Source organism: Bactrocera dorsalis, chromosome 3, assembly GCF_023373825.1.
Source record: "Bactrocera dorsalis isolate Fly_Bdor chromosome 3, ASM2337382v1, whole genome shotgun sequence".
Classification (NCBI taxonomy): Eukaryota; Metazoa; Arthropoda; class Insecta; order Diptera; family Tephritidae; genus Bactrocera; species Bactrocera dorsalis.
Window position 1 is genome coordinate 13,334,023 of NC_064305.1, and position 27,972 is coordinate 13,361,994.

The 27,972-nt window shown below is 28.8% G+C and overlaps 1 protein-coding gene and 1 long non-coding RNA gene across 13 annotated transcripts; one reads left to right on the forward strand and one right to left on the reverse strand.

Moving 5' to 3' along the window:
- The first annotated feature begins 1,697 nt into the window (after positions 1-1,697).
- LOC105225068 (cholinephosphotransferase 1) lies at positions 1,698-27,323 on the forward strand. Of its 10 annotated transcripts, XM_049453926.1 has the most exons (9): positions 1,715-1,944; positions 2,343-2,603; positions 10,886-11,126; positions 11,194-11,352; positions 12,921-13,049; positions 19,573-19,704; positions 26,194-26,352; positions 26,428-26,592; positions 26,816-27,323. In XM_049453926.1, exons 2-9 carry the CDS (start codon positions 2,386-2,388, stop codon positions 27,047-27,049), a joined length of 1,437 nt encoding a protein of 478 aa, XP_049309883.1. In that variant the 5' UTR covers positions 1,715-1,944; positions 2,343-2,385; the 3' UTR covers positions 27,050-27,323. The 10 variants fall into 10 exon arrangements, with proteins under 10 accessions (XP_029405575.1, XP_049309878.1, XP_049309883.1 ...); XM_029549715.2 differs by lacking the exons at positions 12,921-13,049; positions 19,573-19,704 and adding an exon at positions 21,988-22,119 and having other exon boundaries at positions 1,698-1,826; XM_011203396.3 differs by lacking the exons at positions 12,921-13,049; positions 19,573-19,704 and adding an exon at positions 21,988-22,119 and having other exon boundaries at positions 1,717-2,238.
- LOC109579464 (uncharacterized) lies at positions 5,217-8,189 on the reverse strand. Of its 3 annotated transcripts, none has more exons than XR_007422433.1 (4): positions 7,945-8,189; positions 7,774-7,884; positions 7,135-7,362; positions 5,217-6,403 (listed from the first exon to the last, which is right to left on the reverse strand). It is a non-coding gene; the product is annotated as an uncharacterized LOC109579464 (long non-coding RNA). The 3 variants fall into 3 exon arrangements; XR_002183866.3 differs by having other exon boundaries at positions 7,131-7,362; XR_007422434.1 differs by having other exon boundaries at positions 7,131-7,362; positions 7,748-7,884.
- Positions 27,324-27,972: the final 649 nt, after the last annotated feature.

Genomic DNA, 27,972 nt, shown 5'->3' on the forward strand with positions numbered 1-27,972 from the left:
CAATTTTATTATTAAAAACATCTTTTAAATTTAAATTTCCACCTGAAAAAAATTTATTTTTCAATTACAACATACTTTTTATTAAAATTTTTGAGCATTAGCGTGTTAAATATGTAAAAAAGTGAGAATAAAGATTTCAAAATTATTATAAACATTTATAAAACACAAATTTGTAACTAATGCATAGTATGTATGCGAATTATGTAAACAAAAATTGAAATGGCACAGTTAAGCAGTTAATGAGCACAACTTTATTCATTATACTTAAGCATATATACATATATATTTTTAAATTGATTTGTGAAATGTTTTTGTTTCTTACATTTTAATATTTTTATATATTAAATATAATAAGTAAGCGTGTTATTTTTTTTTTTGTAATAATTAAGCAAATGATTATAATAATTTGCATAAATTATATGACATACATTTATATTATATAACATATTGTACGTTTATATGCCTTGATATAAAATATGAATATGAAATAAAAATTTAAATATAATAATAGTAATAATATGACAGTAAAGAAACAAGTTTCTCTTTTTTTGCAAAATAAAATATTCAATATTTTACAAAGACAGCATAAATATAATATAAATTAACTAAAGGAAAGCATATCTAAAATTGTAGTAATTAATTCTATTTGTTACAATTAAATAATCCTTATTGATTTTATAGAAACTGAATTCAGACATGCCCTGATGTATAAAATGCCACAAATAATCGGAATTTGTCTCCCTGGACGTTAAAAAGCTTTGCTTGATGCATTCCTGTGAGTCGCCGCGAGTTCATTTATAGTATAGGGATTAACTACAATGCAGTATTCCGTTGCTATCAACCTGAAAGCACCTGTAAAGTGAACAAGCTCGTCAGTCAGTTCATTCCAGGCTACCACCGTGCGGTCTGATATAGAAATAAGGTGCAATTGGTTGCGAACTGACGCCGTTCATACATTATGTGCACTCCTGTACCAAAAGCGTTGTAATCTCATAAACTGAGATTATTTTAAATGCCAATTGGCTATCACTGAGTATTCCAATACGATATGTGATAGTTGCGTTGGAAATTTATTACGTCCCAGAAATACTAAAAGTTTGGTATGAGATCTTGAAATGCTTGCACTGATGCCTTCTGCATTGCCACCAATGCGCAGACGAAGGAAGGAATTGCAGTTTCAATGGTTGAAGTCCTACTGAAATTTGTATTACTTTCAATGCCCATGCCCACTGTTTCATATGTCTCTTGACCTCTCCTTCATACATTGGCCAAGCTATTGTCCACTCTCAGTGCTTTTGTGGCTTTAAGTTATTCTATCCTGATAAGTCCTCAAATATTTGACATCCACTCTCAACAGCCATTGTGCGTGTATAAACATGTACAATGTAAGATGATTATAAGCAACAACAGTCCACAAGCTTTTTTTCTTATATGATATGTACATATAGACTTCCGAAATTTAAAACTATGAATGATTACCATAACTAAAAATTTTCGAATTTCAAAACAATTGAATTTTTTTCGAACTTCGCATTTTATTATATTTTCGAAAGTTTGCGCAAACCGTTAAAAGAAACTTGTTTCAATTAAACTTATAACACACATGCAACCCTGCCAACAGGCAATTGTCAATTTGACATTTTCTAGTTGGACAACACGCACACAACAATTTTGACAAACACGCACACGAGCTCCCGCAAATTTCCACACATCTCATTGACATTTCTATTGGCCCATCGTTTGTGTGAAATTTTCGCTCGACATTTGTCGTTCTTTTGCACACATTCGAAAGCAGTGCATTTTCATCGGATCACTACGTGGAAATTGTGAGTGAAAAGTGTGCTGAAGTTAATGGATTGAATTTTCGTGTAGCAACAATTAATTTAACAACGAAGCCAATGCATTTGCAATAGTGAAATTAAAGCAACCGGCTAAATAATAAAAGTAAGAAAAGCCAATTTTACCAAAAAATTAAACGTCAATTTGGTCAAAATCGGTGGAAAAGTTTATTATATTTATAGAAGTGTGTGTACATGTATCAGCGAAAAAAATAAGTGTTTTTGCTTGAAGCGAAACTTGTACAAAAGCGTAAAAGTCAAACACGTGAATATATCGCACAAGTAAAAGTAGTGCACATTAAAAAATAGGTGTAAAAGTTTGAAATCATACTAAAACGACAGGAGAAAGAAGAATTGTTATTTATTTTACATATATATCTAGCTTATAACAATATACGAGGTATTTTAGGACATTTGAAGTAAATTCTAATGAAAAATTTTATACTTATATAAAAAATTACGTGAATTTTATAACAATCGCACGCATAACCAACGCAAATACAGAAACTGACCTCCACAGCAACGAGAAAATTTCGGGCGCATTAACATGTCATCAATCACATACAAGGAGCGTGTACTCAGCGCTCAACAGCTGAAAAAGTTGTCGGAACACAAATACTCCTGCACAAGCAGCAGTTTGCTGGATCCATGGCTACAGCCTTGGTGGAATTGGCTTGTCTCAATGACGCCTTTATGGTTGGCGCCCAATCTCATTACAATCATTGGACTGATTGTCAACATAGTGACAACATTAATATTAGTATCGTAAGTATTCAACAATAAATTAAAATAATTTTATGTATATAAAGATGAATATATTATGCAAACTTTATGTACTTTCGCTACAAATATTTACATTTGAAAATTCTTGCAAAAAGTCTAATTGAAGTGCTACATATATACTATGTAGGTGACTGTTGCGTAGTAACTTTTATCGCGCAATGGTTTTTTCTGATTAGCTCTACTTTAGTATGTAAGAAAATTTTTGCAACCTTCCATTTTCGGTATTGCAATTCGCGCTTTTCGCACATTTCCCGTAATTTGCGGTGCCGATGACAACAGCTGCTGCAATAAAAACAATGCTGATGCTGACAGCGCTGCTGTTGGCTCTGCTGCCAATTTGTTGTTATTGAGAGAATTTTGCCGAGAATTACATACATACATATTTACACACAACTGCTCTCTTTGTGGTTGCTCAAATATAGCGGATGAAAGCAAGTAACTGGTGATAAAGTACATTGAGAATAATCAAAAGGGGAAATGTAATGTCAGGAAAATATAAAATTTTTGCTAAACAGGCGTATTTCATAATTTTTAAAAATATTTTTTCTAAAGTATTTATCAATTTGCTTATCTAACGTTTAATTTTATTTGCAAACCTTGTTGAGTATTGCAATCTTACTTTTAAAATAAAGCCGGCACTTTAATTTTACACGCGCAGCAATTCTTTTTACTCACAGTTGGCTCTCATGTTATTATTTACTTGTTTCACGTCAATGCTGAATGCTTTGCATACGAATTAGCTTAAGTTTTTTGACATTTTATATTCGGTGGATTTGTTTGCCTAATTTTTGTTGAACTTGCACTTTGCGTTAACTGTATAGTTTTTTGAGTGCAGCTGCATTTAAATTGACCTTAATTTTTTTCGTGTTTTTTGCAACTCTTGTTTTCGTTTATATTTATAAACGTTCACGAAGTTTACAAAACTAAAAAATGTCCAACTTTAGAAAATAATGAATTCACCCAAAAAGGTGATGCTTTAATTAGGAAAATCGGACTACTTTATCTGAACATTGTCAGCAGAATAAAAAGTGCAGTGAATAATTTAGTTTGCATAGTATTGAAACTTTATGGCTTTTCAAAATATAAAATTAGAGCAATTTATTCACAAAATAATTGTTATTCTCGTTGTTATAGTTAGTACAATGCAATAATGAAATTATACCATAAACAGATTTTTATGACAAAAAATTAGAAATATATACATACATATGTATGTACATATGTATATTGTAGTTTGTGACTTTGCAGCACACGAACTTGCTGCAAAGTCTTCGCTACTGCCATTAGCTTTCTTTTAATTTTCTTAAAATATTTTCGCTACTTTCGTTTTTGCTCAATCATGTACGAATATGTACATACATACATACATGCGATTTTAATGATCGCTTTCATCTCATTGACTGTTACCTTCACGCTGTGGCTGTTGCTGTCTATTCCGCCATAGTCAAGCATTGGGCCACATCACAGAATTTGAAACGCCTACTGGCTGCTATTAGGTACCATAAACACACTGATTGAGTACCAGTGTACGCTAAAAGAATGACTAAGCACTACAAATTGATTTACACATGTAAATACATATGTATGTATGTACATATGTATAATTTATTAATATATGGAATGGATACATGTATGTGCTTGTATACACTTGCATCGGGTAAACAGATGCAATACAGACTAATTGCCGTCATTGCTATATTTCTCCCTTGTTGAAATGCATTCTTCTGTCATTTTTATTAGTAAGCGTGTATGTTTTTTTAAGTTATTACTTGTTGCATGATTCATAAGCCTGTCAGTGTGTTTAAAAATTACTAAATTTCAGCAAATTTGTGGCATAAAAAATACTTGAAATATTTTTGAAGATTTACTCATTCACAACTTTGATTCAAAGTAACCCTCTGAACCCGCTGATCTCGCAACAATGTTTTATATGACTTCCGATGAACTGGGTTAGTGACATTCTAGTTCGCTTAAGTCTTTTTTTTTATACACCACAGTAAATAAGTTTATTAAGTGCCATAAAATATTTGAAAATGCTGCGCACCTGTCTAACAAGAAACACGTGTTTGTATTGCTTCAAATAAAAATAACTAAAAGATTAAATTTTTCTAAAAATTCAGTAATTGAATTACTTTCAATTGACACTGGTTACATTGGGGAGAATGTGTGTATGTATTTGTGTATTTATGTACAAATATACTATATGTGCAAATGAATTGCCGGTTATGCGATCCCAAGTCTCACGGTGCCATTCTGAGGTCAATTACGTTGATACTAATTTCAATTAAACAGAACACAGAACGAATATGGTAAAGCAAGCACAAGAAAAGCAAAGTACACAAAACGCACCGAAAGGGTTAAACAAATACCGAATCAGTAATAAAATGGAATTTTTTTTTGAATAATTAATAGTAGCTGACTTTGAAAACAAAGTGAAAACAATAAAATCTGCCAGTGAAGGTAATTTCTACGCATCTTCCCAATATCAGTGAACGCTTAATAATAAAAGAGTAATAACGAATATTTCTATACAGATTTGCAAAGAAATGAATATAGTACCATTTTTAATACATTTTTCAAACAAATGTTAGCATGTTGTGCATTCTTTGTTTTGCCATTGATTATTATCTCTGAATTTATGATATAAATATTTTTCCATTATAATAGCTTTCGTTATTTATAACGCAAATTTGATAATCTTATCAAATAATACAGATGATTAAAATATGTACGTATGCATAACATAACTGCCTAACACAATTTTATAAAGTTTTAAGAAAAACCTCTAAAGTTAAACTGTGACTGTAAGGGGACAATTCTAATGTGAAATAAAAAAAAATGTTCTTGATTTTTTTTTTATTTCATATTACTATTATAGTAAATTTGTATGTTTTTAGTTTTGATAGATACATACATACATATTTCAATCTATTGTATACACTGTATTTTTATATTTTTCGCATTTTTGTATTTTGTATTGTATTTTTTGTGTGACTGCGCAGACCAGACCATGACTAGGCAAAATAAATGTCACCTTGATTAGACGGTTCTTCTTTTTTTGCACAATATCTTATCGCGTTTAAGTAAAAAAAATTCGGTAATACAAATGTCAATGCACTAAAAAAAATTGTTGGGCTTTTGTAGATAAATTTGTTTATAAAAGTATATAAAACAACATAAATCCTTCTAATTGATTGATATATACATACATGTGTACCAAGTAGAATTATACCATATGATCAATGAATTTTAAGTTGAGTACAGTGATGATATGTGTTGTTGGTGTAGCTGGTTGTAATTCTGCCGCTACAGTGGTCTTTCCATCTGATCGATGGCGATTCTTAGCTAAACATAACTCGCTGGAAGGCACCATTATCTTTTGGTTCATTAGCTAGTCGTGTAGTTCTTAGTAGTAGTTGTTGTTGTTGTTACGGTTATCTAGTCCCCGTTAGGGTGGTGAGGTTTAGATAAGTTGTCATCGAGGTCAACCAACGGTAGGCACAGGAAACGCGCTGTTTCGACGGGGTTTCAGATGAGTAGGGTTTCCGAAGATAGCCGGCTCTACATTACCGGAATTTACCCGGATTTTATCCATCCAAAGGCTAGCTCGCCGAAAACTTAAATTTATTGATCCAAAAATTTGTACACATATTGTATATTTTAACTGTATTTTAAGACTTAGTATTAGGAAAAATATTTATTTTGAAAGGTACTACAGCTGATCTCAGGGAGCTTCGCTCAAAAAAGACGTTTTCACTCACTATATCTGTGAACTGGATCCTCTGAAATTAAAAAACCAAACAGATTTCGTTAAAGTAAAGTTAAATGTTGTAATTAATGGAAATAATAAGCAAATTTTTTTTTTCAAAATGGCGGTTTCTCAATAAAAAAATCGATTTATACCAAAATTTCGGTCTTAATTTGTTTATAAAAAAAATATTTATCGATAGAAAAATATTTAAGTACCTCGTGTTAAAATTTGAAACTAATCGGTTTAGCCTTTTTCGAGTATTGTTGGTCACAGAATTTGAAAACACCATTTTCAGATAAACGCCTTAAAAGTTTGGAATGAACTTCCGAGCGCTCTGAAACGCCTTTTAAAATTTGAAATTTTTTTAAATTCTAAGTGTTGATTTTTGCAATATGACTTTTTTAACACTACATATTACTTTTTTTTATGAAGCGTGATTAGAATTTTGCCACTGAGAGCTCAATTTTTGCATTTATTGCTTTGAAATCTGTACACCTTATCTTGTCGACTACTTAAATATATTTACGATTATATATTTAGGTATATATTCACGCACACTCTGTGCAGCTTTGGTCAATTTACTCAATTAATAATTCAAACAAAAAAAATGGCACGAAAATGCATGCGAACGGAATTCTGGCTGCAATTGTTGTTTTTTTTTGTATTGTCGATTTGATTGTGTTACGTTATGTCATATTGTTACATACATACATATGTACTATATATGGATTATTATACATATATACATACATACTTACATACATTTTATGTGTTTTTGCTGAAATCGGCAGTCGGGATACAAAGGCCATTTCTTACGTAATATTCATATAACACGGTATTACGACGCATTTCACTTTTTATACTCGTGCAAATTTGCATCTAGTGATTTGATGATGACTTACTAAATGTTGATGAAATCAAATGATGATGTTAACTTTCTACGAGCGATTACTTCTGTTCCAAAAAATTTCCTGCTGGTTCTAGTGATTCCTATAAGTAGTATATGTAATATATATGTATGTATGTATATAAAAGTTTTTTTTTTTTACAACATTAGTAACCTGTTATTAGTTTGATATATTTGTTATTGGTTTTGTTGAAATAAAGTTTTTCTGAAAAAAAAAAATGGCTGAAAATAATGAATTAGTGAAATTTTCTAACATTTATTTGTACAATGAAAAACTAGTATTAAAATGTTTTTGTTTTTAAAGGCACTGTAAATATGTACATTTTAAATTATTTTTTCAAAAATCGTGCGCTTTATCAGTAGTTCCTATAATTTCAAATTATTTGACGTAAGTTTATGTAGTACGAGTATAAACAAACTCATGCGTAAGTTGACGCATAGCAGTATAATATATACATACATACATACCTACATCTCATGTCAGCATTGTTTACCTTTTTTGATGTCTTTATGACAAGCACATATCAGCTGATTATTCCACAATGGCACTAAGCCTCAATCACACATGAAAGCACAAAGCCAGTTAAGAACAGCGTTAAATTCAGCTATTTTATAGAAAAAGTAAAATTAGAACTTGTATAAATGGTAAATCAACATTTAACAACCTTTCACTATAGAATATATTCCAAAGATGCGATTTATAATTTTCACACTTTCCAGCCAATTTTGCATATAAATTTGAGCGTGTTAAAAACTATTAAGACAATTGCTAAATCTCTGACTTGATTTTAATATCCACGTATAGGCAGTGCACGCGCCGAGTCTGTACGTGTCGCTGTTTTATAGTTGCGCATTACATTTCTATTACTATCGTACAAGTGTCTAAATCTGTATTAGCGTGCAAACTATTTTTTTTATTGCTATTCAACTTGATCCGCTGCACTTTGCTCTCCTGCGCACATCACATTCGTAAGTGCATACGAATTAGCGACATTTAGCGCTGTGCGATTTCTCACCCACTCCTCTCCCGACAACACATGCAATTGTTTTGCTTAACAACTTATGACGAATTCCTATTTTATTTTCTACCGGCTTTTTCACAGCGCACACAGCACTCACTGAATATTTGTTAGTAGTTATATAATAGTGTACGTGCATGCATATTCCAATATGCCGGCTTTCTTGTTTGTTATTAATTTTTTTATGCACATATTTTTTGCTTCATATTTTACCTGCTGCACTCATTTCATTCTACTTTCATTCTACTTTGCTTGCGTTTCTATGAGAAACTGCTGACAGTGTTCGTGTTTGTTTTTGGCGCGAATTGACAGTTAATTGTCATTGTTGTTGCTAGCGCAGCCGCTGATTTTGAGGTTAATGTTGAGAATGGCTTTGGTGTTGGCGTTGACTTTTGCAAGCAAAGCTGCAAATCGTTGGAAAAAGCCTACAATTGGTGAACCTATTCAACAGCTTGATTATTTCTATAGCGCAAACGTTTCGCAACAGGTCGTTGAGTTTGAATTGTTATGATTCTAATGGGCCATGAAATATGCATGTATGGTTGTAGATATATTGAATATTTTTTAATTGTGCGCTGGAAGATATTAAGTCACCGATATATGGTTAGAACGTTGAAATACTATAACGTATCCCCAAACGATGACGATGGAACAGACGATCCATTGCCTAACCACGAAGAAGTTCGAGTAGCAAATACCGGTCTGAAGAACAACAAAGCGATGAGGGCCGATGAATTGCCGGCCGAGCTATTCAAATACGGTGGTGAAGAACTGATAAGGAACATGCATCAGCTTCTTTATAGAATATGGTCGTACGAAAGCATGTCCGACGATTGGAATTTAAGTGTGCTCTGCCCAATCCACAAAAAGGAAGAAACCACAATCTGCGCCAACTACCGTGGGGTAAGCCTGCTCAACATCGCTTATAAAATCCTATCGAGCGTATTGTGTGAAAGATTAGAGGAAAAGAAAGACCTCCACTCCGTTGGAAAGACCAGGTGGAGAAGGACCTGTCTTGGAATCCTTATATTTTTCTGTGTTTTGTCTTATGAAGGCCAGTTACAAAATCATGTTCGTAAAGTTCGGGGATCGATCAAACTGTTTTTTTGAATGTTTTGAACTTAATATTCAGAAAATAAAAGGAAAGTGGCAGATGTGGCTTGTTAGCGGCAATTGGAACTTGTGCGCACACATTATACAGTACCTTCAATTTATTAAAAACGTTTACACGCACTATTAGTATTTTCCATTTTTATGCTGCCAGAAAAATGTTTTTTTTTTTAATTATTTAAAGTTCAACATAACTCAACACATTATTTCCATTTCTTTACCTTTGTATTTATGGCATATGTATGTATGAATATGTGTGTAAAACGTATTAATAACGCATACACCTGAGAACCTTGCGTGCACTTTTTTGTTGTATTTCTAATTGTTTTTTAGACCTTTCCTAATAGCATAAGCGTGTTGCTTGAATGCGTGTTGTCTACTCGAAGGGTCATGTAAACAGTGCAGGGTTTTTTCTAATAATAGTTGCTCCTACCAGTCAATGCCAAACCATTAAGTATTAAACTAGGGCAATAAATTATAAATACTTGGAAGCGTATCAAGTTTTTATTATGCATGTTATGATTTTTTTTAGGGGCAACGCATTTATGTGGGAAAATAATACCAGGTCATATGGAGGCAAAGACATTTCACTATAAATAAAATAATCCAATAATTAGTGAAATTGTTAATATTTCGTCTTTAATTTAATTTTAAATGTTGGATATTGATAATGTGATTATAATTACAGCGCATTCTACGGCAAAAAAATTTTCGGAAAAAATTCGGAGTATTTTTTGTTAGAGAATAATATATTAAAACTTTTAAGATAAAGTTTTATTTGCTTTTAAATGGTAGATAATGATAATATGGCTATTATCGTAGTCAATTCTACTGTAAAAAAATTTCGGAGTAAATTCGGAGTATTTTTTCTTACAGAAAATTTTATTCAACAACTTTAGATAATTTGTTTTTGCTTTTTAACGTCATATACATAGCTATAATCGGATCGTTATTATAGTGAATTCTATGCAAAAAATTTCGGAGTATTTTTTCTTACAGAAAATTTTATTAAACATACTTGAGGTAATTTTATTTGCTTTTTTACGTCATATAAAAATTTCGGAGTAAGTTCGAAGTATTTTTTTTTTGGAAAAAATATATTATAGATGTTATATTTACTTTTAAATGTCAGATAATTAGTTTCATAGATATTGTAAACATTTGTAAAATTTTCGGAGTAAATTTTTTTTACAATTGTGTAAAAAACTACAATGGAAAGTTAAAATTCTTTGTTTAACTTCCATTTAATAAATATTTACTTAAGTTATCTTTATAAACCGTGAAGGCAATTTGAGACACTGTAGAGGCTTTAAATTCCATGCACTCCTTACAATAGAAACGTCTCAATCTTTGAAAATTATTTACTTTTATTCTCAAATTGACACCCATCGATCAAACTTAAACAAAAACAAATATGTTATAAAGAAATATAAGTACTTTAATTGAAGTTCTTGTCTTTTTTCTCCTCACATAACAGCTACAGTCCCAATGGCAAGTCGGCGCCACCCGGCTGGGCTAGCCTGCTGTGCGCATTCGGACTTTTTGTTTATCAAAGTTTGGATTCGATCGACGGCAAGCAGGCGCGACGCACAAATACCCAATCACCATTGGGTGAGCTCTTTGATCATGGTTGCGATTCCATATCGACCGTTTTCGTCGCGCTCTCGGCGTGTATATCTTGCCAATTGGGACAATATCCAAATTGGTTGTTCTTTCAGGTGCGTACTACAAATCATTCAGATGTAATAATATATATATTTTTTTATAACCTAACCTCTCTTGCAGTGTTTCTGTGCCATCGGCCTGTTTTATTGCGCCCACTGGCAGACATACGTTTCAGGCACGCTGCGTTTCGGCAAAATCGATGTGACCGAAGCACAATTCACCATCATGGCTATACATATTATATCGGCCGTGTTCGGCTCGGACGTGTGGCAAGCGCGGGTATGATTTTTGTTCATATTAAAAGAATTTTTGAAAATTACTATTTAGTGTTTGCGGTTGAAATGTGTTAGCATTAAAAAAGAAGATTTTTTAAAGTCTATAATTGTAATTAAAGTTAGACTTTAGGTTTATATTTTTTTATGTGGATTTCTGATACTTGATTTTAGGTTTTGAATGACAAAGAACGAAATACCAATTTTCAACAAAGTATTAGAAAATCCTCAAGTGACTAGTCTCATAGTTAGCAGTATTTTTCGGAGTTATTTCCGATGTTTCGGAGTTGTTTTCGGTGTTTAGGAATTATTTTCGGAGTTGCCATTACTATGTAAGAAGCCATTTTTAGGTTGGGAAACGGATTTTAATTTATTTAAATGTGAATTAGCATAAAAAAAAATTCGGAGTAAAAATTTTAATGTCTTCGACGTTTAAAAAAACACTATACTTTGAGTTACCTGTTTTTTAAGTACCTGTTATATATGTACATAAATTTATTATTATTTTTTTTAAATATTTTTTTGTTTTCCTTTTGAAATATAATTATACCCAAAATGCTAATTTTCGACAAAGTATTAAAAAATCCTAAAGTGAATGGTCTAATATTTAGCAGTCCATTCCAGTGTTATTTTTGGCGATTTGGATATGTTTTAGAAAATTCGGAGAAATTTTCGGAGTTGCTATTTCTATGGAAAAAGTCCTATTTTAGTTTGGAAAACTGATTTTAATCTATTTAAATGTAAATTAGCATAAACGAAAAATTTCGGAGTGAAAGTTTTGATGTCTTCAGCGTTTAAAAAATTCACTTTATACTTTATATATACATATATGTATATATCACATACTTGTTATATAAATTTATGTTTATATAATATAATTATATCCAAATAATGAATTGCAATTTTCAAAAAAGTAATAAAAAAAATCTCAAGTGAATAGTCTAATAGTTGGCAGTCCATTTCGGAGATGCCATTACTATGTAAAAACCGATTTTTTAGTTTGTGAAACTAAACACACTTCAACCGCAGCACTTTCATTATATACATATTGATTTAAACCTCTGCATATTTTTAGGAACTGCTATTTTAATACACAAATTGAAGTTTCTTTACAATTATACATATGTATATTTTTTACATTTCACTCGTACACTATTCAATATAATTTTATTTTTCAGTGTATTTTATGTATTTATGTTATTGTGGTTTTTAACCCGTTTGGCCCACAAAATTTTGACTAGCATTATAATAAGTAAACTGAAACAACCGTTACATTTTTAACACAACATATTTTTTTTTATAAATAAAGTGTATATTAGCAGCTAAATTATTGTAAATTAAACACCGAATATACATATCTAAATACATGCATAGGTGATGTGGCTAACATACATAGAGTTGGTTCAAAAAATTTCAACAAAATTAACAATTCTACAAAATTATTTATATTATTTATGTACATTTTTTTTTTGGAAAAAGCCATCATTTTTGCATTAAGAAACCAAACAAAAAAATATCAATCTCTTACCTCAATGCTATCTTTATATACATTTATTATAAATATATACCCTTTAGATGTTTGGTAATTTTCAATTGTGGTCCACCTTATCGCTAATGACCTTAGTATGTGGTATTTGGTCATTATGGTTTATATTCTCAGTTATTTTGGCTGGCGGTGTTGGCAAGAATGGCTCCACAGTTGCAGTAAGTTTGTATTAAAAAAACAAAAAAAAAACATTTTCTTGAACAAAATAAAAATATTAAAAAAGATGTTGCATAAGAAAAGTAGACAGACGGCGTATTAAAGCGTTCCAAGCAAATATGTAAAATTTTACTAAAACTTTTTTTTACACAAAAATGCATATGATTTATATTTTAACTCAAATAATAATGTGTTTTCTTTAAAATAATAAAATCATGTTAAAAAGCGCTCAAAATCAACGCAACGTTGCCAATTTTTTCATATAAAATTTGAAATTACATTTAAAAAGCGCTCAAAATCATCGCAACGTTGCCAATTTTCTCATATAAAATTTGAAATTACATTTAAAAAGCGCGCAAAATCATCACAACGTTGCCAATTTTCGCCTTTAATGAAACATATACAAATTCAAAAAACTCCAGCATGATTGCTTTAAATGCCACTTTGACTTTAAAAAGTTGAACAGTTTAGTTTGAAATCAACTTTAATATTAAATTTTTAAATATGCATACGTCCGAAATGCATTTTTCGAAATTTTTTTCCTTTACATTAAGCAAGTTTTGCAAGTTTATTTGTGGAATGCAAAAGAAGGTTATGCCCTTTTGAAGTTTTATCAAGAAAATTACATTCTCATTTAAATTATTTTTGATTAAATTCATATAAATTTTTTAATTGAAACAAAAATATACTTAAATTGTATTTAAAAAAAAATTTCAGTGGCTTTGTTCACTACTATAGTATACTATATTTTACATTATTCTTGTACAGTTATTGGAATTTTCATACACAAATTACTGTAATTTTGCTTCAAATTCCATTTTTTATCTTCATAAATAGGAATTATGTTTCGAAAATAGGTTAAAACGGCATGTTCGTATAAATCAATGGAAAAAAATTTTGCGCATTCGCTAAAAAGAAAGTTGATATCAGCAGGCTGCAGAATTTCTAGCATACAGATCTAGTATTTTTGATATTCATATACTCAATGCAGGTGACCCTATAAAGTAAAATTTGTCGCACAGTGCCATCTAGCGTGCGCCTCAAATACAAATGAACTTCAGAAATTAATTTCTCAACCCCAAAAAATATGCTTCCGTAACTTGACAGTGTAATGTCCTACGGGGTCACCATTTTTAATCGAAGTTAAGTTTTTCCTGCAGGGAATAAAAAAATTAATCGAAGTTAAATTTTCCTACAGGGTCAACAATTTTAATCGAAATTAAATTTTTCCTACACGGTCATTAATTTTAAAATAAGTACACGCATAGTAAAATATATCTACAGGCTTAAAATTAGTTAGGAATTCAGTTTTAGGCGCTTGCAGCTTTCATTATATTTTCATAATTACTAAATACGGTGTATTGAACCTAACCTATTTGCGCAATACAACTTTCAGATTGTAAGTTCTAAAAAAATAACTAGTACCAATCCCGTAAAACAGAGCTGTTGATAATTATTTTTTTTAACAAAAAACAGAAAAAAATTATTTTCAACAAATAAAATAAAACATATTTTCCAGAAATACCAAAAAAAAAAAAATTTATAACAAAAACACTTAAGCATTTGCTCTTAAAAATTCGGAAATACCCACTAATTCCTTTTATGCAAACGATTTATTCCAATATCTACTTTCCCCTACTATTTGAAATATTTATTTCTTAAATCTAGCTGTTAATGTTTGCTTAAACATTTGTATTTAATTTCCCAAAAAATTATTACAAAAAAGACTTAGCTGAGAGAATGCGATAATTTAGACAAACTTATGATGGCAACTCTAATTACATAAAACACTATTTATATACTATATATATAATAGTAAAGTATATAAACTATGTTCCTATACAATTTAAATAATTACTTTCATTAAACATTAATTGTTATTGTATTACATTGGTTTACATATATATTTATGTACAAGCAAAGCATGCAATATTTAAAATCCTTGAGCAGTAGCAGGCAATTCGCTCAGTGTTTATTAAAAAAAAAAGTTAAGAAAAAAAAAATTATTGTTATCAATAATTGTACGTACTCACTGCTCATTGATCTTATTTACTGCCTGTTTTAAATATCTAATATATATTTGTATGTATCTATACTTAGTGCTCTCCATTAACTTTTAACCTGTTATTTAGTTTTTCCCTCTACTGTTGTATTTTATATATTTTTTTTATTTACTAAAATATTACTTTATGAGCGTATTTTTTTATTTGGTTGTGGCGCGCTTTATAACTGTTTTAATTTGTATTTTGGGTATTTTTAAATTTTGTTTGGTTAGCTTCTTCATCAAGGTCGCAGTTTTCATCAATGAGGTTGGTAGTGTCAGGGTATAGAGTACTTTGTGGTGTGTTTTATAGGTATACAATAAAAAAATAATAATAGAGAATAGAAAATGAGTCTCTTGGCTATATTTTCTAACAATTTTTTTGAATTAGCGTTAAAATAGAGTTTTGTTTATAAAAAAAAAACAACAATATAAAGATAAAACTTCAGTTTTTATTGTTATTTCTAGTCTGAAAAAACTAAACAAATTATAAAAAAAGGAAAATAAAAAAATAACAAAAAATAAATTAAAAAAAAATTACAAACAGTTAATAAAAAAAATAATTAATAAAGTTACAATTAATAAAAAAAAAATAAAAAAAAAAAATACAAACAATTAATAAAAAAAAAAAATAATTAAAAAACAAACAATTTAAAATTTTTTGTTTAACCCAAAAAAGTGCAAAATTTAATCATATTTGTTGTTGTTGTAGCAGCGACAGTTTTTATTCAATTAAAAAACTTCTTTAACTATAATATTAAAAAAAGCATCATTGTTGTTTTTGTCGTTATTGCGAGTCTGAAAAACTAGTTATAATTAATATTGTATTACCATATTTTTTTCTTAAAGAGGTTGTTGTTGAAGCAGATTTTTGAAAAAAAATAAATTTTCGGTTTTATTTCCTTTTTTAATTATTAATTTTTTATTTTTTTTAATTTCCTTTTTAATTTTTTTATATTATACATTTATTTTTAACAATTAAATTTTTTAAATTTTTTTGTTTAGTTTCTAGTATTATTTTTTAGTTTTGTATTTCTTTTTAATTTTTTCGGTTTTATTTACTTTATTTATGTATCAATATTTCTAAACATACATAAATACATACATACATAATTTTATTTTAATACTAATTTTATTTTTTTAATTATTAATTTTCTTTGTTTTAATTTTCTATTTAATTTCTTATTTTTTTAACTTTGTATATTTTTAAATTTTTTTATTAATTTTCTACTTTATATTTAATTTTTTTGTTTAGTTTCTAATATTGTATTTTAATTTTGTATTTTTTTTGTTTTTTCGGTTTTATTTACTTTTTTATGTATCAATATTTATACATATTATACATACATATGTACAGTTGCGAGCATTGAAATAGTAGTGCCTATTGGCCAAGAGAGTTTTGCTTTAAATTTTGTTTATTTTATGATATTGCCTTCGATCATTATTTTAGTTATATTCTCTGAAGTATAACGGTCCTGTTATTCACAAAAATAAGTGTGCAACACTTACCGTTACTTTTTTAGAGCCAATTTTATTGGGATATCTGTTTTTATGAGCGAGCAATAGAATAGTAGTGAACGGTGAGCTGATTACAAGCAGATCATTTTTACTAAAAAAAATTTAATTTTATCACACAAAAAGTAAGTTTCCCAATTTTTTTATATACTATTCAATGCAAAAAGCAAAACAAATATGACTTTGTCCCTTTTATTGGGCCGGGGGAAGCCCTGTAGTGAAGAAAAACGAGAATGGATTCAATCTGTCATAAACAACGGTAAATTCTACAAGGGAGTGGAAAGACTTGTAAGGTGTTAAGCCACAACGATTCGCAATGCAATTATTTATAAATAAAATACGAAAAAAGCGGCGCAAGACGGATTCTTTCTGAGAATTTTACACGAATAGTTGTAAGATGTGCCAAGACTCGACCTAGAATGTCAGCTATGGAGATTCGGAATGAACTTAACCTGGCCTGCGGTGTTCATACAGTGAGAAGACTTCTACATGAACATAATTTATATGTCCGCAGTCCTCGAAAAGTACCGTTATTAAAAAAAAATCATGTAGCAAGACGTCTTAAATTCGCCAAAGGACACCTGAATTGGCCGATTGAGAAATGGCGCAGCATCTTGTGGACAGACGTGTCGAAAGTTGTTCTATACGGCGGTAAAGGGTCCTGTCAGTGTCTAAGACGCTTCCCTAATACAGAGTACGACCCCAGATTCTGCACAAAAACTTTGAAGCATGGCGGTTTGAATACCATGGTTTGGGTTGTTTATATTACAGGCCAAATTTTTTTGTATAGTCCCAATTTATAAGATTACTGGCATAATATCCGATACTTATAGTGGATATAATGCAGCATATTTTTATGATACTATTTGCTGAAGAAGACATTCCGCTGAAAAGGATATTTCAGCAGGATAATGGTCCGAAGCGCACCAGTAGGGTGGCAAAATAGTGGTTTCGGGTCAATGTAATTAAGGTCATGGATAGGCCAGCTCAATCCCCTGGCCTCAATCCTATTGAAAACCGTTGGGCAGATGTCAAAGAAGCCGTGTGGAAGGATAAACACAAAAACAACAACGAATTGTGGACCGTAGTGCAGCAATCATGGCAGAGCATACCACTGAAAAGATGCCACAGTCTCGTGGATTCTCTGAAGAAGCGATGTATTGCTGTTATCAAAAATCATGGCCATGCTATCAAGTACTAAGATCTCCTATAGACGAAACTTGCAAAAATCCTTCAGTATTTAAAAAAAAAAATTTAGTACTTTACTACTATTTTACTGCTCCCCAAAATTTTCATACATAAATACATCTTTGTAAATAAACATGTCTTGTTCATATTCAAATCTAAATATTTTTAGTGGTAAACATAGCCTGGTAAATATGATCCACTTTCGCATTTCAATGGATGTTAAAATTGTTTGGCATGTTACATAACTCACAGATATGTAAAGCTCTAACACCCACTACTATTTCAATGCTCGCAGCTGTATATATATATTTTTTTTAACACTAATTTGTTTTTTTTTAATTATTAATTTCCTTTTTATATTTTATTTTATTTGTTTTGATTCCTTTTTTTGTTCTAACTTTGTATTTTTTTAAATTATTGTTTTTTGGGTTACATTTTTCGTTGTTAATGTAATTTTTTTAATTTTAATTTTTTTTTTAATATTCCTTACTATATTTTACTAAATTTAGTTTTTTATATTTATTTATTTTCTTATTTTATTTTTTATTTTAATTTTTTTTGTATTCAATTTCTTTTATAACTTTATTGTTTACTTTTTATATTATATTTTAGTTTTTTCGGTTTTATTTGCTTATTTTAGTAATTATTTTGTCTGTTATAGTTTTTTTATATTAATCTTATTTTTTAATTTTCCTTACAATTTTTTATTCAATTAATTTTTTTATTTTTTTAACTTTTTTTAAATTAATATCTTTAATTAATTTTTTTTTTAATACATTTTTATTATTTGTTTTAAAGTTCTGTTTTTGTTTTTTTGCGTAAATTTGTTGTTTAGTTTCTAATATATTTTAATTTTTTTTATTTTTAACTTTTTTTTATATATTTTTAATTTTTTTATATATTTTTAAATCTTTTTACACTTAAAATAATTTTTTTTATAATTGTATTTTAATTTTTTCGTTTTTATTTGCTGCTTTAATTATTAATTTTATTTTGTTTTAGCTTCTTTTTTAATTTTTTAAACTGTTTTTTAATTTTTCTTACTATTTTTTATTTATTTTTTTTTCATTATTTTTTTTTTTTAATTAAAAGTTTTTTTAAATTAAATTTTTTTTATATTTTTTTAAATTTATTTTTTTTATATTTTTTTAAATTTATTTTGAAATTCTGTTATAATTAAAAATTTTTCACCAGATTTCCTTTTTGGTACCCGAGAAATAACAAATCAAAAGAGTTTCCCTGGAACTTTTTAAGAAAGCTCTAAAAATTTATTTAAAATCATTTTTAGCCCAGAGGTTTTAGGTTAGCATAGTTCAAAACAGCATTTTTTAGCAACATTCAACGCCCACATACACACTCTAACCTCCATTTTATTGTGTTATATCCGTTGTTATTATTATTGGTACTTCTTTTGGGCATTTTTATGCCTCCATGTCATGCGTTCGTCTCTTTCATTTTATTATATTATCAACACTTTTTTGTTATACAATTTTTTAATATTTACAGCTTTCTCCGAGTACAAAAAAAAAATAATTAATACAATTTAGTAGCCACTGTTGCAGCACACTTTGACCCCAGCGCTGTGACTAAACTAAAGAGCAAACGTTTTGTATGAAACTCAAAATTATCAGACTTTCTTTTTCTCTTTTTTCCAATTTTCTTTTTCGGTGTGTCAAAAATCAAAATCAAAATACAATTGTGAAACAAAACAAATAACAAACTCGAAACACGAAACAATTGTCGTCCACACACACACACGAACGCACGCACGCACACTTTAGATTCCACTCATTGGCGGTCGTTGGAATTATATCATTTTAATCGGCATTACTTTGGGTTATCTCGCGAATATGATCAACTTTTCGAAAATGTTTGTTGAAGGCGGCAGTGGCAAAAATGGTTCCTCCGTTGCTGTAAGCATAAACAAAAAAATCCAAAAATTAAAAAAAAAAACCAAAAAAAAATTACAAACCACCTAAATCACAAAACCAGCTAATCCTTGCCCATTTCTTGTACAAAAAAAAATATTTTTTTTTTACTAGTGGCTAATGCACTAAAAAGCGAATTTTGTTAATACCTAGCACTTAATAGAAAATGCACTAATTTTAACACCTATTAAGACACTGTAAACAAGCGGTCTATTTACGGCGTTTTGTTGTTGTAAGAGCACCATTAATTTAATAATACCTAATAACGCCTTGTTCGTCTCCACTAACAGATTTGTGATATTTACATATAGAATTATATATAAATATAATTACATAAACATCTAGTGAAGAGTTTTGTTTAATTTAGCATTAACGGTATTAACGGTGTTTAGCTGGTGCAATTTTCACCCTTGAGTTGGTCATTAAAACCATATTCACATTCTATTGTAATATTTATTGCATAATACTGTTAGCTGAGCCGGGATAGAGCCGACACGTGTATGCAATTACTTTTATTATAAATATGTAAATAAGTTTATATACAGTTATAAATAACGTGTGTGTCTCTCCCACTCATGTTAACCACCTGCAGACCCTTTATAGCACAATTTCTACAACCTTTTAGCGTTATTTCTGCTATTTACCAGCAAATTATCGCAAAAATCTTAAGGCTTCATTGCACCAAAACGCATCGGGAAGCATTCTTGCATCGCGCATCGGTTTTAAAAGCCATCAAAAAAATATTATTATTATTGTATATCATGGAGCTTTGCATTTAAGGCATCATAAAGACATTTTCATACAAACATAAGTTAGTTAAGTACAGTAGTCACTCGCGAAGAGTGCTTGAGTAGGCTAGTCAAGCTAAAGTAGTTGAGTTTTTTGTAGATACAGTTTTTATGCTAATATCAGCTAGTGTGATGTTATTATTATCTGAAAATTTTATTATTTTTTAGTTTTTGTGGCTTAAAATTGAGCAAAATTTAGCATGTACCGTGAAAAATTCGCTAATATTATTGGTTTGCAATATTTAAGGTTATGTCGTTCAAGTCTTTATATGGAAAACTTTTTTATTTCATGAGATATCTTTACGAAATTTCCTATGGATTATTATTTAAGTAAAAGGTGTAATCACCGAAGGAATTGTTCAGATCGGACCACTATAGCATATAGCTGTCATACAAATCGAACGGTCAAAATCAAGTCTTTGTATGGAAAACTTTTTTATTTGATAAGTTATCTTTATGAAATTTAGCATGGATTATTTTCTAAGGCAATAGTATAATCACCGAAGAAATTTTTCAAATCGGACCGTTATAGCATATAGTTGTCATACAAACTGAACGATCAAAATCTACTTCATGTATGGAAATTTTTTTTATTTTACAAGATACCATCACAAAATTTGGCATGTATTATTGTCCAAGATAACGGTATAATTTCTTCGAAAAAATTTTTCAAATCGGACGACTATAGCCTATAGCTGCCATACAAATTGAACGTTCAAAATCAAGTTAAGAACTTTTTATGCCTGTTATGCCATAAGAAATGCACCTGTGAAGGGTATTAAAACTTCGTTGCAGCCGAAGTTAACGTTTTTTCTTCTTTTTTTTAAGTATTTTATTGCTTCAGTTGCTAATATTTTGCATAAAAATGCTTTGCAAAGTTAAAATTATTATTTTTTGTTGTAAATAAGTACATTGAAATAAGCGAAAATACGTAATATTTAAATATTTATTACTTTATAATTGCATATTTATACAATAATTATTTTAATGTTATTTACCTATTTTTTTGAATACTAATATTTAGAATAATATAATTTTTTACATGCTTGAAGCAATTTTTGCCTTATGGTATTTCCCTTTATCAATATTTTGGTGAAATGTTTTTTTTTTTATTCAATAATATTTCAATAAATATTAAAAGTTATGTAATTTATTTTTTTATACACTTTTACCACAAAGAAACTTCAAATTCTGGTATACAGTTTTACACCTTACGAGCGTTAGCCCTTTTTATAATTTCACTACACTTTACTGTTAGTTTTCCCGTTATTTATTTTGACATGTGAAAATTAAAAATATATATATTCTTTTTTTTTTATGATTAAAAACTGCCTTTTCCTTCAATTACCATCCAACCATCCAATTCAACTCGTTAAAACATCAACACCACCACAACCACCTATACTACTACTACTACTACCACCACCACCAACGCAACCAACAACCAATTTGTATCGTACCAAATCGTCATGCGATACAGTTACCCTTGCTTGGCTGCGAAGCGCGTGTTTTATCACTTTATCTTATATTCGGCATTTACATTTTATTTGTTTGTCGTTATGCGCGTGTGATTATGACGGAAGGATGCGGCAAAAATGGATCATCCGTTGCTGTAAGCGTAGTCACAAAATCAATTTTATACAAAAAATTTTAAATTTACTATAATGACATGGAAAATTGAAACTTTTAATTACGTATTTACATTTACTATCAGTGCTCGTGTCTATTTCTTAAACACTACTCTCAGGTGGTATACATAGTTGCTTTGTTTTTTGGTAAAAGCGAAACATGTCCAACATCAATTTCTGTATATATTCTACATGCCGTGATGTAAATAGGCTTTTCAATTACACTCTCTTCCACTGTTGCTCGTGATTTTGTAGAAAAAAAATATTTAATTGTAGTTTTATTTATTTATTTTTTGTTTTTGTTAATTATTTTTGCGTAGTAGTTCTCATTTACGTATGAAATTTTGAGTTATTATATGCATTTGCCATTCCCTATTTAAGAAGGAAAATAGTGAAAGAATTTATGCAAATTTAAATATTATGAATAAAAAATTTTCGGAGTAATAATTCCGAATTAAAATTTCGGAGTAAAAAAGTATGTACATTTAAATTTTAATATTTTTAAATGAATATTCAGAAAACAAAATACATAAATTGGAATTAAAAATTTTTCGAAGTAAAATTTTCAAATTAAGGTTTAGGAGTAAAAGTATATACATTTAAATTTTTGTTTTTTTTTTTAATGAATATCCAGTAAACTAAATAAACTATTTAAAAAAATTTCGGAGTAAAATTTTCGAAAATAAATTAGGAATAAATGTTAGGAATATTTATTTAAGAGCCCATTACGAAACAAAATAATTTTTAAAGAATATTGCGAAAACTAAATAAATTCAGAATTATATTTTTTCTCAATAAAATAAATTCCGAATAAAAATTTCGGATTAAAAGTACATATCGTCACCTGAAATGCAAAATAACGTATCATCAAAAAATTCGAAATTGAGTGTCTTATTGATTACGCTTCACCACTTCAAATTAAAAAGATAATATTACATATTTTCAACATTTTCAGGTTCTGCACTCAGATATAAACCAGTTTTAACCAATATTAAATTTTGTTTTCACTCCTATTCTGTTTTATTGCGTGTTTCATTCATGCCACTTTAAATTTCTGAAAATGTTGTTACGTTATTTTGCATTTCAGGTGACGATATGTACATTTTAATTTAAACTTTTTTAAATGAGTATTCAGAAAACTAAATAATTTGTACTTAAATTTTTTCGGAGTAAAATTTTCGAAAATAAAATAGGAGTAAGAGATACGAATTATTATTTAAAAGCATATTAAAAAAAATATTTTTAGGTGAATATAAAACTAAATTAATTCTAATTTAAATTTTTAAAATTTTCGGTGTAAAAACTTCGAATTAAAGTTTAGGAATAAAAAAATATTTTTAGGTGAATATAAAACTAAATTAATTCTAATTTAAATTTTTAAAATTTTCGGTGTAAAAACTTCGAATTAAAGTTTAGGAATAAAAGTGTATGCATTAAAATTTTAATATTTTTGAAAGATAGTTGTGAAAACCATACAAATTCTGCATTTTGTTTTTTTTTTCAGAGTAAAATTTTCGAAAATAAATTAAGAGTAAGTGTTAGGAGTTTTTGTTTTTATTTCAATGTGCATAAAAAACTATTTGAATATTAATTTTAAATAAACTATACATTTTAATATTTCTAATTAAATTTTTCGGAGTAAAAGTTTGGAATTGGAAATTTCCACACAAAAGTAATACAATTTGATAAAAAATTGAAGTTTTAATTTTTCGGAGTAAAAATGTTATTTAATCTAATAATTTTTCAAGTTTAAATTGTAATATTTTCCAATGAAAACTAAATAAAATCTGAATGCAATTTTTTTCGGAGTATAAATTAATTTTTCGGAGTAAAAATGTTATTTAATCTAATACTTTTCAAATTTAAATTGTAATATTTTCCAATTAAAACTATATAAAATCTTAATGAAAAATTTTCGGAGTAAAAATTCGGAAATAATTACAAGTAAAAGTTTGAAATTATTTTAGAAGTAATCTTTAAAACCTCACATACACACAAATTGGAAATTTAAACGTATCTGATATATTGATAATTTAAAAATTAAGACCCAACTAAAATAGATATAGAAAATATTCGAATATTATATATTATTATTTTTATCAGTAATTGTTATTTTTTTGGGAGTAAAAATGCCAGAATTAAAATTGTTTTTTTTAACTCGGTATAAAAAGATTGGATTTTTTTCCTTTTTCGGAGTAAAAAATTCGGAGTTCGTTAGAAAGATAACTTTTCATATCTTTTTTTTTTTTGAAATTCGATATACAAAATTTTAATTTTTTTTTATTTGGAATTTGTTCTAAAAAAAATTTTATTTATTTTTTAAACGTGTAAAGTGGCCGTTATTCTCTTTCCAAACATTTTTTTTCCTTCTAAATGGGGAAATGCATTGTGTTTTATATTTATTTATTTTTTTTTTCAACTGCATTTTCTAATTCTTTTTTAATTCATTCAGGTGTTGGCTACTCTTAGTTGTCATTTTATTTCTATTTACAAACATTTATGTTTTTATTTCTGGTTTTGTATTGTTCTCTAAATTATACTCACCACACCTGCATCGTCGTGGTGTACTCGCATCTCATGCTCGTCTATTAACCGTTTAATTATTACATGAATTCGTTTTAGTTTCGCATTGTTTGTTTCATTCGGAGCTGGTCCAGTCTTGTTGTTAGCTTAGAAATTCTCGCAATTCAATTCATAGCTGTATTGACTTAAGTTCGTTATTTCATTATTTGCGTATGTATGTATGTATAAGTTCATTGAAAATCCGTTACCTAATTATTTATCATGAGTTGGTTATCGATTTGCATTAATAATTTTTTTTTTTTTTGAATTTAGTAAACATTTTTATTTGTAAAAATATTTTTGGTAAACATTTTTGGAAAAATTTGTTTGCATGACTTTTAAATATAATATGTAATATTAAATTTTCTATAAAAGCTTATAATACTATTTAGATTTTGTTATTAAAAAATGTGTTTAACATTAAAGAATATGCTTAACAGTTTATTAAATAAAAATTTTCAACAGAATGCTGCCTAGAACTACATTAAATCTCATTGAAATTTTTTATACGTTTACCTTTTTAAAAATCCTCGACAATTTTTGAACTTTTTTGAAAATATTTTAGAAATATATTTTTTGTCATACATATTTCAAAATTTTTTTAAAGCAAACATTTTTAAAGAAAAAAATCTTTAAATCCTAATTTTTAATTTTTTTTTGTAATTAATTTTTTTTGTTAGTTCTTTACACATTTTACAACTTCTCATATGAGTCATGAGTGTTCAGAAACATGTTTTTAGTTAGCACTTGCCATACAAATCATGTTAGTTTTTAGCAACAGTATTTAGCATTTGTATATAATTAGTACATATTTATGTATTTTTAAGTGTATTAAACTCTCTCATCCATCTCTTGGTTGCACACTATCGCATTCCTCTGCAGTTTTTTCTCCAACTCCACAATCTCCTTTTTTTGCATCACTTCCATAAATTTTTGCTCCAAACCACCACACTTTTGTTAAATACAACTTTTATCTCATGTCTGCTCCTCACCACTCCACCACCACTCACCATGCTCCACAAAAACAATGCTTAAAGCAATTTTTTTTCAATGTTAAAAGTATAAAAAGTTGCAAAATTCAAAACTCGCAAATGTCTAATAGTTAAAGTTAAACAAAAAAGTAGTTGCAAAGTAAAAGTTAACAAAAGCAATAATATCTGTCTTCTTAACTCAGCTAAAACAAAAATATAACAATAATAAAATAAATTGTAATGCGCTAAAAAAAAATAAAAAAAACGAAAGTATTGTCGGTTTAAGTAAATTATAAAATAATATTTGTAAAACAAAAATTAAAATTTGTTAAAGCAACATGTCTGTTTGTCAACATATCCGACACTACTTTCGTTTTTTTTCGCCTCTTCATGTCTCTTGTGATTGTGTCTTCTTCAAATGCATAATATTTTCAAATCCAACTTTTTTCCACACAATTGTCTAATATGTAATTTATTTTCTTTCAAACAACTCGCTCACACTCAACTCAACTCACGCATTCCAAGGGTACCAGCGTGCTTTCGCCCAGCATACCGTTAACAATGGTCATACTACCCGCACTGATAATTGCTCAAAAATCGCCACAAAATATTTTCACCGAACATGCATCGTTGTATATCTTGGCTTTTGGCATGGTGGCCGCCAAGGTGACCAACAAGCTGGTGGTGAGTAAAACAGCACACACGCATACTTTTAAATTCACTTTTATTATTTATTTATTTTTACTATACACTCCTTAGATTGCGCACATGACAAAGGCTGAGATGGAGTATTTGGATTGGTCACAATTGGGACCAGCTTTACTCTTCTTCAATCAATACTTCAATTGTGTGGTGCCGGAAATTTGGCTGTTGTGGTTCTCATTGTTCTGGGGCACGCAGGATCTCATACGCTACTGCTCCAAAGTAATTTGAACAAAAAAACAGTTTATATTTATTGTTATACGTTGAACAAGCGGAATAATTTTGCCATATTGTTCAAGACAACGCTATAACTTCCGAATGCATTATTTATATCGTATTTACATATGTAATTTACAGCTGTCATTTGACGTTTTCTCTTGTTTTACATCCAAACTATAAATGTCATTATTTTTTATTTATTTATTTTTTTTTTTCTTTCACTCAGGTATGTTTGGAGATTTGCAATCACCTACATATTAATCTCTTCACCATCCCATATGCTGGCAAAAATGCCCCACAAACCGTCAGCCAAGGCACAAGTGCACCCACCACCAGCATGAGTATGAGCGCCACAGCGGCGGCTGGTGCGAGTGCGGCGGTGGCGCATGACAAGAACGGCGGCACACAGCATCGAAAGACGACGCGGCAGGCTAGCAAAAAGCAGCAACAACAACACTAGAATTTTATTTTAAATTGTATAATTAAATAGAAAATCAACAAGAACAGGAAAATACCCAACAACAATGTAAATCTCTATGAAATTGTTCCGTGTCAATATATACAAAACATACAAAGAAAAAAAACTTGAAACCAGGAGAATACAAATGTGGAGAAGACAAAATTATACTAGCGTAAACAAACCAGGCAATTAAACTGATGACTAGCGTAAATTAAAATACTGTAATAAAAGAAATTGCTAAGCATAAGTAAAGCTATAAGTTTTTATGAAAATATTCAAATGCTGACATTGCTCTTTTTTTATTTTTAAGTGTTTGTTAACTCATGATAGCGCTGTAGATCATGTATGTGTATTTATAGAACGTGCTTAAAGCCAGAAAATCGGGTTCAATAATAATTTAAAAAAAAAAACAACAACAAAATGTGTAATGTTGCGCAGAATTGAAAAAAGGCAACGCAATATATGTATGTAGCTACATGCATCGGATTATAATTTTTAGTTCCCATTCATCATTTGCTACCATTTAGGAAATTGATTTTTATCAGCAAACGCTGAAAATAACTTGAAAACATATTTGGAAAAAAGGAATAAAAACATTTTTGGAAAAATTAATAAAAAAAAATATTCAGCAAAAACTAGTAAAGCGATATTTTCGCTTTACTCCTGTACCTATTTACATAAAATGTAATTATTCCGCAAGTTTTATAACGCTTGTAAAGCTTACAAAATTGAAATGAAATATTTTCTAGTTTTTTCGTTTAAATAAATGATTTATACCTACAGTGCTTTGAAAAAGATAGAAAATTAAAATGAATTATTTCTACGTTACGTTGTTTAAATAAATTATTGATACCTTTTGATGCGTTGTCTACAAATATTCTATACGAAACGAAAGTAATATTTTTTATTTGAGGAATAAAAAT

Bases quoted from the DNA above. Each gene is read 5' to 3' on its own strand.
- LOC105225068 (XM_049453926.1), top strand. From the start codon at position 2,386: ATGTCATCAATCACATACAAGGAGCGTGTACTCAGCGCTCAACAGCTG. The intron at 11,127-11,193 runs GTGCGTACTACA...CCTCTCTTGCAG, and splicing joins CAAATTGGTTGTTCTTTCAG to TGTTTCTGTGCCATCGGCCT. The intron at 19,705-26,193 runs GTAAGCATAAAC...ACGCATTCCAAG, and splicing joins AAAATGGTTCCTCCGTTGCT to GGTACCAGCGTGCTTTCGCC.